This window comes from Cydia pomonella, chromosome 3, assembly GCF_033807575.1.
Source record: "Cydia pomonella isolate Wapato2018A chromosome 3, ilCydPomo1, whole genome shotgun sequence".
NCBI lineage: Eukaryota > Metazoa > Arthropoda > Insecta > Lepidoptera > Tortricidae > Cydia > Cydia pomonella.
Genome location: NC_084705.1, coordinates 10,736,637 through 10,752,320, shown reverse-complemented (window position 1 = coordinate 10,752,320; position 15,684 = coordinate 10,736,637). Strand labels below are relative to the sequence as shown.

The window sequence follows — 15,684 nt, the reverse complement described above, 5'->3', positions numbered from 1 at the left end:
GATCAATTTCTAGAAAACAAAATTTGCCGAACTTTGTTCTTGAATACGGACAAACTATGAACAAAAATATCTATATCGTTAAGAGATTCATTATACAAATAACAAGTGCGCCTAAAGAAAGAGTTTTTAGCATACTGTGTGCCACAGGAGGAAATAGAAAATGTGGGTTTAGAACGTGAGTGGAAACGAGAGATTTTGAAGGAAACGCTATCTAATAAAAGGTTAGAATCTATGTGATTTCTAATAATTTTAAATAAAAATAAAACATCTAGATATGCTCTTCTTTTCTCCAATGGAGGGAGACTATGTGTAGCTGCTGACGAAAAATAATCACAGTTATAGCGGCCAGTTCTGTAATCAAGGGACTTACAAAAAATTTTCTGAATCCTTTCAAGTCGTGACTTATGAATGCCAAAATGTGGGCTCCAAACAACACTGCCAAACTCCAAAATACTACGGACGAAAGAGTAATACAAAACTTTTAACGTGAATGTACTTCTGAATGGTTTACTTAAACGCAAAATCATTCCTAATTTTTTATATGCTCTCGCCACAATATTATCTATGTGGGATGGTATTGGGGTTGATTAAATATACCATACTTTAAACTTTGGATATTAAAGATCAGTAATTGGATGTAACCACTGTTGTATAGAAGAGGTCTGAACTACTTTGGGGTGTCGATAGAGAAAGGCGCATGGCGATTTATATAATTGATATTTATTATCGCAATTTTATTAGGTATGGTGCGTTCCTATGAAAATAAACTATAAGGCATCAATTACGCAAAGCCAATTATATGGATATGAATGCAAACTCGTAAATTTTACACTGCGGGAATACATATATGCAATACAAACTATGCCTTTATTATTTGAAACATAATCAGTATTTGATGACGTCTTTATACAATATAAATTAACGCTCATACCTATCTGGGAGAATTACATTCGTCGTCAGCTCGTCAAATCAAGTAAAAACCCAGAAAAACCAAGATTTGACCCTTAATCATCTAAATTGGTACATATGATTACATCTGTGCTTATGCACTTTAATACGGTAACGATACAATAACTCGTAACATTATCAACCGAAATTTCCAAGACAGTATACACAGTTTAGGTGAGTAACTAGTTAAGATGTACATGTTAAATTCAATCTACATGAGATGAATGATACAATATCAGGAATTTCCATCGGCAATTTACTTATATCAAAATATCTGTAGAGACCTTTGTGTTGAGCAATAATCATAATATATAATAATATTGAGAATCGAACTCATTTAGGCATTTATTTAACATTAATTGTCTCATCATACATAAGATGTTATAAGTTCAAAATAGATCATACAAAATAAGTGAGCTCACTAGAGCATCTTAACTAAGGTAATTCACTGATTAATCTGCTACTAATTCTCTAGAATCGCCGCAACAATGAATTCAGATTATCAAGCAAGAATTGAACTTGCAAGGGTTAAATATGCTGTCATTTGATAAAATGCAACTTGGGCGGTTAATTGTGTAAACCTCATGAACAGGAACTTAACTGGATTATGTCGCCAAGAACGGGAACCACTTTTACAAGTACTGCTAATAATATATTATTTGTGTACAATAAAGTATTTTACTACTGTTACTAATATTGTCGAGACAATTTAAACTCAGTCGGAAACACTTCTCCTTGCCGGGTCTAAGATCAGAGTGTCCCATCATTAACTCACTTGGCCAACTTAAACAACTACAACTTTATTATCTACATATTATCTTAACCTTAGGTATAATGTAACAAGAGTCATTTCCACTCGACACCCCTCCGGGGGTTTTCGACGTCTCCTTGCAAGTGCGCCGTCTCGCTCCTTCTTACTGTGACTCGCATTGCATCGCTCGCACATGACGCGTTCGCGCTGTCTCCTTCCAACGCATGGCGTCATCAGGAAGCTGGTACTGCCTCGCTCCTCTCGCTCTCGAAAGGAATTTTAAGCGCCATGCACCAACGCCCGTAGCAGACGCAGAGTGTCGAGCACATGTTGTTTGCCTGAAATCATTTGAAAGAACCACGGTAGATATCGATACGTATTGCGTTATGAACCGTAAGGTCATGTGCCGAGATGCTAGATTAGTTTGATCTTGTGTACAGTAACGTGATATTTGCTAGCATTTTATTGCCTTTAAATAAATATTGGGAAAGCAGATCATAAATTAGACCTTTCTAATTGTTGGTCTCCGTTTTGTTGTTTATTTTAACAGAGCAGATCTTTGTTTGACTACTCATCCATTTCTTAGAAAGGATACCTTTTAAACTAGTTGCAATTGCGTATCAATATTTCTAAATTATTAACACCTACTATGTACGTCAAGCTATGTTGCCATCTCACCCCCCTCTCTTGTAGTCGATCAAAACATATAACCCTCCTTTTGGTCGTCTACAACAAAAAATAATACGATCAACTAGCTTCTTGACCTACTCCCGTAACCCTATCATAAACCTATTGTAACTCTAACACTGCCTAACACAAGAACCTCAAACTATTTTTCCCTATACAATAGCGTTAAGCGCCCCTTTTACTGCGGTCCTACTATTCTAAGTGGGTCATAAACCCGAACAATAACTACCTAGCGCCAGCGCCCATCTCTTAAGTGGACTACCTGACTATGGCTATGAATGACTCTCCTCTATGCGCTAGCTATCTTAAGAGATAACAAATTATCGTATACTTTAACTAAAGCCGTTACATAACTTTAACGAATTAAAAATATACCTCTCAATACGAAATCTTCGAACGTCGTTCCTATGTGGAAAAGGAATTTAATTAACGTTGTATATTCAACATTATACGTTTATATAATTATAAATTAATTTAAAAATAATTACTGAGCCCGTAAGTTACAGTTTATAACAACAAGATCTCTTGACTCATTCATCACCATACAATCTTAATATTTCACCCGTCACCTGTGAAGATTTTAAGATATTACAAGATATATTCATCCTTCTCCTTACAAAGTCACGCAATACTCTGGCCAGAGATTCCTTCATACAAGGTTCACACATAATACCTCTAGTATGTTAATTTCACTTTAGATAGGTCGTTTCTGATATTATCTATTTACCGATCAAGTTTATATTTACCGGCAATTTAATAATGCCTATATTTTTTTGTCAAGAGATCTCGCTTCATAAAACTGCATGTAAAACAAACTTATTTCATGTCCATGTTATCCCAATTATGACAAAACTGTAACTGATACGATATATAAATATCTTGTAGTATGATGAAATATCGTTCCTCTATTTTGTGAAATATTTTTACTTTATTTAGTAAGTCTATACTCATAAAAACATAACCCTTTTGTAATTATGTTTTTCTTCAGGGTCTTTAAATTGTGTTATAGTAGAGATGTATATACTGTTGTCTTAACTTTGTCTATAAAATTTAGTAAGACAATTGAACTTTTGCTAAAGAAATAATAGTTTGAACAGACAATGGCCTGACCACACGTTTCAGAGTCATTTCCTCATGGAGCTGGACATGACCTGCTATAAATATCATTCGTCTATTACGAGAGTTGTTTAATTCCCTAGCTCTATTGCGTCCAATAGAGGAGGGGCGCAGGTACAGGTGCTCCTAAGCGTAAATGACAATAGGTTTGATTGACTAGACCGGGTCTTTGTCATCTGCAACGCCAAAACTTCTAGAATCGATCCCGTTTGCACCACCCACGAAGAGCCTGTGTCCAGTTTATATTCAACAGCTACGTAGCATTTGTATGGAGGGTCAGCGGAGTGCACAGGTGCACTATATAATGTTGGATTGTGATTGTGTTTGATGTTAAATGGTACCATTACTATTACTTTTTTTTGTGGCCAGCGCCAACCCTCAGCGCTTCAATTCAGATGGATCAGGTTATTCTACGCAGGCCGTATAACCTTGATGTGTACTGACAATTAATCGAGTCCCTATGCCTGCGGTTACAGTAGTAACGGCTTAAACCCCACAATTAATAGCTGAAAGCCCTCAATGATTGCAAATAATATACATTAGATATTTGTGAATTAAAATTGAGCCCAAGAGGCGTATTAGAGGCCGTTCACAGTCAGGCCAAAGCGTCGTCGTGTATTGCCTCTAATCGCATCATAACTATCAATGCACATCAGAGCTTTTCTACCTAGGATCAAATCTAGTCGCTTATTAAAGCCAGGCACATATTATCAATTATATATATATTTTTCTTATTATTGTCTGTTCAACCGCACTAATGACAGCTTATTTGCCTCTCGTTGTCCGTTCTAAAACAATTGCAACTACAAAAACGGAATATGTACAAAAAATGGGCTTTCATTGTTATCTAGGGAATAACTTTTAAAACGGGCAATAATAAATGATAAGTTTGTGATAGTTATCTTTAGTATACATATAAATATTTATATAAACGCATTTTGTGTGAAATACAACCACGACAAATAATTAATTATATGGTAACTCTCATTACAAGAAGACAAATGTAATAAATGATGCGTATGTATCTATAATATTAAACGGTCCGTCTATTTATTGATATGCGAATAAAACTTCCGCTAACTTGTGTAAAATTCTGTGTTAGACTAAGTTCTAGGTAACTAACTGAACTGCTTACGTGCCTGATATACATGATTGATCCTCTTGTTATACACGTTAAGTGACTTATGTATAATATTACCACGAGGGTGGTCCACCTCTCTTTACTAATTAAATTAATATCGTAAACTCGTAACTGATAATTTTAACTCAAATTGCAACTTTTATCCTTCAAAGCTAAGTTTCTATAGAATTCGAGCGGCTGTGGAATATTCGTTTCGACTTTATCTTTAGTGATTTATAACACGTGGTTATTTACGGTTATACCTGCTTTGGAAGGTACCCTATTACAGCGTTAACCAAAGCTAATAAAATGTACCATCATCTAGTGTATTAAATCATAAAATGACTTGTACTATGCTTGTACTCGGCTCACAAAGTATCCGTCCATATTTATACCCTTCGCGACATACATACATACTACAATCTACTACGTCCATATTCATCTAGGTACATGCCTTTTGGAATAAATTATGAATTGCATTCCTTGGCCATTGTTCAATGCACAATTAAGATCTACCTCAAAATTATCTACATTCACGAACGAATACTACTCGGTTCTTTATGAGCGATTTTGATTTAACTTTGTCAAACTTTAATAAAATAATAACATTGACCTCAGCTCATCTCTACAAAATTTATCTACGTAACACCACAATAACCGACTCGGTCTTCTCCACCATAAAACTACGAATCTGCTCAATAATCAAATTTACTTATCGTCAACATCAAATCACGATCTATTTATTTCACTCTCTAGTCAACAATTATAATATACCACGCCTGTTTAACCCATAAAAGCCAACTATCAGTAATTCTATTTTATTACGTCCTAAGGTCGATGTTTATACAAGGCCATTATTGCACTCAACCAATACCTAATATTGAATGTTCCAGGTAGGTCCTCTATTCATATTGTTGTCCGGACATCTCGCTACGAATAGACAGTTCAAGGAACGAAATAATTAAACGCTGTATATTAAACTTAATTATCTGCTGGGAATGTAAAATACGCTCAATAATACACTAGGCCAAGCTATTTAATCTGAATTAGGGAAAAACCTTTTTATAGATTACCCCTCTCCAATCTTTAGACTAAAGTTGCTGTAATGACTCGCCTCAGTCGAAATACTTCTTCTCGGCTTATTTACGTTGCTTGGGTACCTATTTCTCGCCTATTAGCAACCCTTAAATTTTCAAGCGAATTGTAGGTTCTAATCTAAATTAGGGAGATAATATTTTAAATTACAATTGACTATTTAAATTTCAATCTAGCTCTAAATACCCACATCACTGTACACAAAACACACACAAAATAAAATTCAATGATGTAAAAGTAGGTACACTGTCTTGGAATTTTTGATTATAAAAGTTCATAACAAACCTCATACTAACTAATGATTTTAACTGGAGTTTATTATCCCTATAACGCCCCTCTCAGACCTTCAGACTCTTGATAGGTATATGAACATAGTGATCGTCATATTCAATATAAAATAAAATTTAAGTTTCCTACGTTGTGTTTGATTTTTTTTTAAAGGTTCTGTTCTAGTTGTGTCTATTATATTTCTTGACACAAAATCTAGAATCCTGGTCACGCAGCGCCACGTGGGATGGTATTGGGGTTGATTAAATATACCATACTTTAAACTTTGGATATTAAAGATCAGTAATTGGATGTAACCACTGTTGTATAGAAGAGGTCTGAACTACTTTGGGGTGTCGATAGAGAAAGGCGCATGGCGATTTATATAATTGATATTTATTATCGCAATTTTATTAGGTATGGTGCGTTCCTATGAAAATAAACTATAAGGCATCAATTACGCAAAGCCAATTATATGGATATGAATGCAAACTCGTAAATTTTACACTGCGGGAATACATATATGCAATACAAACTATGCCTTTATTATTTGAAACATAATCAGTATTTGATGACGTCTTTATACAATATAAATTAACGCTCATACCTATCTGGGAGAATTACATTCGTCGTCAGCTCGTCAAATCAAGTAAAAACCCAGAAAAACCAAGATTTGACCCTTAATCATCTAAATTGGTACATATGATTACATCTGTGCTTATGCACTTTAATACGGTAACGATACAATAACTCGTAACATTATCAACCGAAATTTCCAAGACAGTATACACAGTTTAGGTGAGTAACTAGTTAAGATGTACATGTTAAATTCAATCTACATGAGATGAATGATACAATATCAGGAATTTCCATCGGCAATTTACTTATATCAAAATATCTGTAGAGACCTTTGTGTTGAGCAATAATCATAATATATAATAATATTGAGAATCGAACTCATTTAGGCATTTATTTAACATTAATTGTCTCATCATACATAAGATGTTATAAGTTCAAAATAGATCATACAAAATAAGTGAGCTCACTAGAGCATCTTAACTAAGGTAATTCACTGATTAATCTGCTACTAATTCTCTAGAATCGCCGCAACAATGAATTCAGATTATCAAGCAAGAATTGAACTTGCAAGGGTTAAATATGCTGTCATTTGATAAAATGCAACTTGGGCGGTTAATTGTGTAAACCTCATGAACAGGAACTTATACATATTAGCTTCAAGAACAACACCCTAGGTACTTAACTGGATTATGTCGCCAAGAACGGGAACCACTTTTACAAGTACTGCTAATAATATATTATTTGTGTACAATAAAGTATTTTACTACTGTTACTAATATTGTCGAGACAATTTAAACTCAGTCGGAAACACTTCTCCTTGCCGGGTCTAAGATCAGAGTGTCCCATCATTAACTCACTTGGCCAACTTAAACAACTACAACTTTATTATCTACATATTATCTTAACCTTAGGTATAATGTAACAAGAGTCATTTCCACTCGACACCCCTCCGGGGGTTTTCGACGTCTCCTTGCAAGTGCGCCGTCTCGCTCCTTCTTACTGTGACTCGCATTGCATCGCTCGCACATGACGCGTTCGCGCTGTCTCCTTCCAACGCATGGCGTCATCAGGAAGCTGGTACTGCCTCGCTCCTCTCGCTCTCGAAAGGAATTTTAAGCGCCATGCACCAACGCCCGTAGCAGACGCAGAGTGTCGAGCACATGTTGTTTGCCTGAAATCATTTGAAAGAACCACGGTAGATATCGATACGTATTGCGTTATGAACCGTAAGGTCATGTGCCGAGATGCTAGATTAGTTTGATCTTGTGTACAGTAACGTGATATTTGCTAGCATTTTATTGCCTTTAAATAAATATTGGGAAAGCAGATCATAAATTAGACCTTTCTAATTGTTGGTCTCCGTTTTGTTGTTTATTTTAACAGAGCAGATCTTTGTTTGACTACTCATCCATTTCTTAGAAAGGATACCTTTTAAACTAGTTGCAATTGCGTATCAATATTTCTAAATTATTAACACCTACTATGTACGTCAAGCTATGTTGCCATCTCATATGTGTTCAACAAAGGAGAGTTTAGCATCCAGAGTAATCCCTAAATCTCGGATCGACGACACCCGTGAGACACTGCCACCATAATATGTATAAGCTAGTTAAGGTAATTATCTATGGGTCACTAACTAGTGAAAAATCTTCTTTCAGGCAACTGCCTGAAATAAAGATTTTCATTTAATTTAATTTACGCGGCCTTAAACGCTAGCGACAATGTCAGTATGAGGAAGATACATTTGTAAGTTGGTTTACGCAGTCGCTAGCGAATATGTCAGTGTCAAACTCGGGGTAAGAATACTGGTTCTGATAAATTTGCAACCTTTTAAATTCATAGCATATGAGAATCATTATTTTTAATAATATTGACGCGATTTTTAAATGGTGTAATGATTTTGTCTCTACATTTTTCTTAGCTCTTTCGCTATACAAACCTACTATCCGAATATTGCCAAAAGTTATTACTAATATAACAATTTTAATGTCCTACGTGATTAACACCACGGGTACTATTTCCTGAGGCGTAATGTACATATCATAATGATAACCAAATGATAATTGCTATTGATATTAGCATTTGACGTAGAGGCCGTGTCGTACAGTGCACTTCCTTAATAAGAATGTAGGTCACATAATATGTATAAGTAAGTAGTAGTAGTAGTAGTAGTAGTAGTAGTAGTAAAACTCTTTATTGTACAGAAATGAAAACAAAACAGGAAATAAAACACTCATCATTAAGTAGTACAAAAGCGAACTTATCCCTTTAAGGGATATCTTCCAGTTAACCTTTGAGCAATTGAGGGAGAATTGGAGACGGTAGACATCCGTACTGTACAAAGTGGCGCAAAAAAAGATTAAATAAAAAAGGTATTTCAACCAAAAATATACATGTAATGGTATATGACTACAACAAATATATACACATATATACAACTAAATACAGATACATTCTATAATATATATTAAATATATACAAAAACTACAATACCGCACACATCCTTTAAATTAAGTAAGTTTATTATTTATCTTATTTCATATCAACAAGAATAGATTGACGACGTATATTCAATTCAATTATTTTCTTGATGATGCCATTTTTCGTAAAATAAAATAATTCCTTTAGAACTGGCCGGAGGAAGTACAAAATCGGGAATTATGGAGAACTAGGGGAGAGGCCTTTGCCCAGCAGTGGGACACTCAAATAGGCTAAGAAAAAATATAAATATTCATCTGTTTTAAGAGGCGTAATTCTCACTGCTTTTGGATATCGTAAGCTTGTGATATCGTAAGTAGGTAATTCTTAATATGGTTACCATTATCGATTCCCCATGAAGCAAAATGTAAACTTTCTATGTAAGTACCTATACAAATTTACACAGATTAGCAAGCTTTGATGATTCGCCAAAATAACCTTATATTTCACAAGAAAAACCATATAGTTCATTATTTATCACATGTCTTTATAACTCAAGTTTCTCTTGAAAGTGTAACATATGACGCGAAAAACTAATTTGTTACGCTTTTGCTTAAAAACTAATGGCTAGCTCAAATTAGGCAACGCAGTCAATGAACGACATTGTCCGGCGCTAGTGGCTACATGAATACCTAAGTGCTACACCTCTGCGATGATTTTCATGGTCGAAGCTAGAGCCAGCTCTAAAATAACACAGTAGAGAATCGTTCGGGCCGCGCGCTGCTCCACGCGGTAGCAACAAGCTACAAGTTCGTTACGCGTGTAATTATTATCATTAGTTCTAACACTTCTCACTGCATAATGTTTACTTGTGCATTAAACGAGCTAACCTTCAAAGATAATAGTTAAATTCGTTTCTAGCTCTAGATAACTATTTTGATAACGTTTGTATTTAATTGTAGGTACTGTAATGATAGTTAATTACAATGCAATCTAAACTAATATTTTTGGCTTTTAATATGTAAAAATAACAAGTACACTATTCTATGCATTTTCACACAAGAAAGTCAAAACTGTACAAAATGCAAACCGTGATGTATTTTTGACAAGTGTATAAAGTTATATGTTACATCGGCACGTGAATTAACACAACCTAACTTGCTTCCCTATATATGTTGTGTAATTGAACCTATTTCAAATGAACAAGTATTCGGCAACGTTAATTAATGCTATCTGTTTGCGTTTCGGTGGAACAAGTTTGAATGACTTCGTTTCAGGCGTAGGACATGCAATTCAATCTAGAATGCACTATGGTTTAGTTTGGCTCCGACATAAGTAGTTTCAAACTCTTGCCAAATACATATCCTTAACGAGTTAGTTCGCTTGAATCATTCGTTGCTACGGATCGGTGTTTTCGTGCATTCCCAGAGGTTTTCAGTTTGTTATAAAAGTGAAGTGAAATCTGCAGTTTTTAGTTTTGATATTATCAACTGTCGTCTATCTTATCAGGTAGGGTTAGTCGTGATAACAGAAAGATGATAACAAATTGTATCTGACTAATTGTTCACTAATAGTTATACTCACTCAACTGGGTATTGTTATTTAATAAACGATGTTTAAACATTTTATCTAGAACCAACCATCACTATAGATATTCCACATTGTACCTCCCAATTAAATAAACATAGCAACATTGTATCGTATCAGAGTTAGGCTTATGGTTATAAGTATATTATCCTGACTGACTACATCAGCATATCCATGGAGAAATAAGTACCTAAGCTTAGAGTGCTCTGCTCACTCCATACATCAGTTTGCTTACTTAATAATAATAAGTTGTATGGGAGGTATGGTAAAAGGTAGGTACCTATTACGAATAAGTTTTAAACTCACTGAAAACATAATACCTAGTTAGGCGTACCTTATTCTGGTACTGGTAAAATAAACCATCTCCTAAATATTATCTTGTTCATAAAGTTGTTCGGACAAACAAATGCATTTAAAAAACTTGTCGAAAATAGTGTGACGTTACTTATTGGACGTTACGGCCTTGTCCAATAGCTAACCTACCTGGAACAGATCTACATCAAAATATGGAGGATCCTTATGAGGCAGGTGGATGGCCTTGAAGCCATCTAGGTACATGAACCATACTCGCCTATATATACGTAATAATTAACTATAAGTACTGTGATATATCCCTCCATAAACAAATGTAGCAAGTGTCACTGGAATTTGGTCCTTGATGAACCGACATAAGGTATATATATGATTGTACTCTATTGCCGGCAATATGTACTAGCAGATACTGATGTCTGCGCATTTGTTAACGTCAATTAAGAACCGATTGAATGACTAAGGCCTGCCTACGTTTTAAGTTATTTAAACTCGTATATACTTAAGGCTTTTTTCGTTTATTGTACAAGATAATAAGGAAAAAAAACTACGCAGCAAGTGCACCAACATTCGCAACACAATCCGCGAAATGTTATCGATTCCTTTAGTTAAATAGGGACGTTGATAATGCGTGGGTTAATGTTTTTTTTAAAGTCTGTTGTTAATAACTATTGCACAATACCTCAATATACTTAAGACCGTCGAACTGTTTGACAACATGGTCTGAAAGGTAAAGCCGTGTTTATGGGGGCGAATTATTAAAACATGATTAAGTACGAGTATAAACTTACATAGTACTTCTTAAGGGTATTTTCAGTTAACAATTTAGGTAAAAGTATCGTTATTTATGAAATGTGTAATTACTACTTAAATATCAGAATTGTTCAACAAATCCATTGAAACCAAGTTTTAATTGCTTATCGTAAAAATATTTGAAAAACACACTTGGAATGTACGTAAAATGCTATAGTCCAGAAATGTATCACTTTCTGCTCACTTCCTAAAACAACAATAATGCACTTTCAGAGTATGAGAAATGAAAAATAATATACACACAGCAATGCCTTCATCTATAGGTACAAACATATAACTTAAGAGGGGCTACCCCAAATTTGTGGATTTTATATTGAATTTTTACACATTCTACAAAAGGACAAAATCCATGAAAGAATGTAGGTACTTAAGTACACGGAAACTAGACTATATTTTCATTCATTTTCTGTAATCCCACCTGTATATCATAGCAGTATAATTATAGCACAAAATAGGTAGTGATAATGATAATATAGTTAGCCGAGGGTCTGACGAACAAAATTGTAAACATAAGTATATTTCTAGAGTAATGAGATTAAAGTTTAAAACCCGCGCAACGGATCTTCTAATTGAAGTATTTATTGCAAACCGGGTTCCATAGTGTGTTAATTAGTATAGGTACAATTAGGTAGATACAATATTTTTATGTAACATGATATTTAAATTATGGTTACGTTACACAACATAAAATTATAATGATAAATTATGGTTAGTTATTACATACGACACAAAACAAAATAACACAACATAACATTACAATTATAAATTATAGTTAGTTATTACATACGACATAAAACAAAATTACACAACATAAAATTACAATTATATTCGAGATTATAAAAACCAAACTCTATTAAAGCAAACTATTTGTCGATACCTATTATTTGTACTTTTGAGATCCCATATCAGAGTTTAGGTACTCAATGTCAGTTTTATTGGACACATACCATGCTGTGTAAATACATTCATACCATATGACTTGGCACTTCTCTAATATTTGTTTAATTTTCTTTTTTATTGGAACTGTTAAAAAGAGAATAAATAATTAATTTTATTATAAAAATATTAATTCTATATCAGTTTTATATTTTTCATGCATTACTGGCGACTATACCTATTAAATTAGATCACATAGCCCAGCTAACTCTTTCCACGTCGCCGTCGAATGTAAAATGTACCTAACTGTGCCCGACAGGGAAATTAAACGCCTACACAATCGTAAGAGCAAAGTTGAAAATCTAGGGCGACCGAGGATTAGTGTTAAACCAAAGTGCATGGGAGCTAGGCACACTTGAATATTACTTACAATAATATAACGTAAAATTAAATTTCTTAATAGCTAATTTATATCAGTAATTAAAGCGATGTTTCTAAGAATATTTTAAACTGGATATTTGCTACATTAATGTTACAATACTGATCTGATATACGAGTATATTACGCATGACCTGCTCTCAATGGCGTGACGTCACGATATCGACCCTTGCATTGCTGTCAATGCACCTCTACTAGGCCGGCATCATACTATACAAAATATATATTTCTATGTTATTCATTCTATAAATAATGACAATTAATACAAATGTAAAAAAATAGCTAAACGGTTAAATGCAACACGGTACCTGCATATTCTTCTTTTTTTTATTTGACACTAGCAACACTAGCGACGTAACCATGCCATGCCTAGTGATTACCCCGAACATGAAAATTAAGGCGCATGCGTGGAAAATATGGCGAGCGACCCCACTGCAGGATGGAAGTACTTTATTTAACAGGGACGAATTCAGTAACAAAAAAATATGACCGGATTTAAATACTGCATTTTTTTATTATTATTTCAGATAGGTACTATTTTAGTCACAATTAAGAATGTAATAATTGATAAAAAAAAACAATAAAAAGGGAAATAACCTGTTTCCTTTTAAGATTTGTTGTTTTAGTTGATTTAGTTGGATGGTTCAGTTAATGTTATTGGTATTAACTAAAAGTAACAACGGTTTACCTGACACAATTTTTTGTAAACTTATACTACTTACCTGCAACATATTCGGAATATTCGGATCCAATGTTTGGTTATGACACTTATGTTGTTATATTATTTTAATGCATTTAAAATATATAGAAAAAAGTACCTATAAACATAACAGCATAAGTACTTAATCAGAATAAAAATAATATTTACCAAAATTATAACATTAAATGTTACTTACAAGTCTCTTACTTTATTTTACGTCACAGTTCCTGGATTTAGAAACACTTCAATATTCCAAGTGCGTCCCTGCGTGATATTTGCATTCGGCGGCAGTCGGGGGGCTTCGTGCATTTCCGCGCGGCAGCCTTCCAACCCTCGCAGAGATGGCTCTATCGCAATATGAAAAATCTTTACAATATTTCCCGTTTTAAACAAAATAATGTATAGTTTTTGAGTGAAATGTGTTATGTTTTAAACGTTGACTATGCAGTATTCGTTTTAAACGATTGTTAAAGTTCCGTGTAGATATAGTGCCAATCTGTGATTGTGTTGTGCTCGTACTTTGAAGTCCGGAACCATAGATTTAGGTAAAGATTGTACCCTGTTAATGACTAATCGTTTCCGTTTGGTTAAAGATTACGGAAATTGTAAGACTACCTATTTATAGGAATACATGCTGTTAGTAGGTATTACATTAGTTACGTTATTAAATGATTACTGTTCTACAGGTATCGAACCATGAAAGGCATCGACGACGATGACTGAAAAAGGAGAAGTCAACAGGATGCTGGGTAAGTTGCGATACTTTATTACATATTTTATACATATTCAGCACTCACTGTATTTAAAAGAGAAGTGTACGTAGTCCTCCATACAAAATAAGAAAATGTTTTTCCACTTTATTCATGATTTTTAGTATATTATTGACAATGAAAAACTAGCTTTAAAGGTATTCCTTTTTTTTCAAAGTTTGCAATACAATACAATAAATTATGTTTTTTTAAAGCGAACCCTATAAACCTAAAATATATTATGCTGAAGCGATCGACATCCAAATCAAAGTGATTCTTTAAAATTCAGTTAGTGGAAACCGTTTTCTTCCGAAATGGAATTTCATAGAAAAAGTACCGTTATTTAGTTAGGATCGCAAAGCTATTCTTCACTCTTAAGGATTTATAAAATATTATGTAAGTCATTTGGCCAAGCAGGTAAGTAGGTATACAAAGCCAAAAGTATACAAATACGAGTACTAAACCGAAAATTAAATATCAATGGCTTCATTCCCTCAAGTTTCGTGTTTAGTTTAGACACGTATTTAGTATCATGCAGTAAGTAATATTTCATATTTTAAACCGAAAAAAAACATATCCCGATGCCGCTTTATTCGTGTTATTAAATATGTGTAGTTCTCACAAAATCTATAAATTCTTGTCCTTCATGTTTTCACACAAAAGTTGTAAATATAAAGTGGCAAGTATTATTTCTCAGTACTACGAGTATAAATAAAAATAAAATAAATTAAGACCTCAGATAAGCGATGCGTTGACTTTTTACAGAATTAAAAAAAAAGCTATTCTGTAGGTAGTAGTCCTCGGAAATAATAACTTTGTCAGAGCCAAGTGTGGATTATCATTATACTCGTAAACGTCATATTTCCATTAGAAATTAGAAATGCCATGTACAGTTAGCTTATTGGTATTGGTGGTGTGTTATATTGCAACGCTTTTAAAGGTATTTTATAAAAGCGCGTTTACCGAGAAGAAACGAATGTAGATAATGTAAGTACATAAAAGAAACTCAATAATTGGTAACTTCTTGGTAATAATAATATTTGGCATCTGATTTCAAAGTTTTTTTTTGCCAACAAACTGTACTGCAGTTTGGCAGATTAGTAGTTTAAGGCTTTTTGTAATCTTCTTTTGATTCAAATAAAAAAAATAAAAAAATGGATAAGTAGATAAATTGATTTTTTTTTGTATCTTTTCCGAAAGCTCTTTAAGTTTGCGTGATTAATTTTAAAAA

At 33.8% G+C, this 15,684-nt stretch overlaps 1 protein-coding gene across 3 annotated transcripts in view; it reads left to right on the top strand.

The window, feature by feature from the left end:
• The first annotated feature begins 9,773 nt into the window (after positions 1–9,773).
• The window catches only part of LOC133516041 (uncharacterized), a 90,453-nt gene continuing 84,542 nt past the window's right edge, over positions 9,774–15,684 (top strand). The window contains exons 1-2 of one of the 3 annotated variants that reach the window (XM_061848747.1): positions 9,774–9,790; positions 14,391–14,453. In XM_061848747.1, the coding sequence (XP_061704731.1) occupies positions 14,420–14,453 (34 nt within the window). In that variant the 5' untranslated portion in view covers positions 9,774–9,790; positions 14,391–14,419. Of the gene's footprint in view, positions 9,791–10,471; positions 10,491–14,009; positions 14,250–14,390; positions 14,454–15,684 lie in introns of those variants that run through there. The other 2 variants (XM_061848748.1, XM_061848746.1) reach the window with 2 other exon arrangements.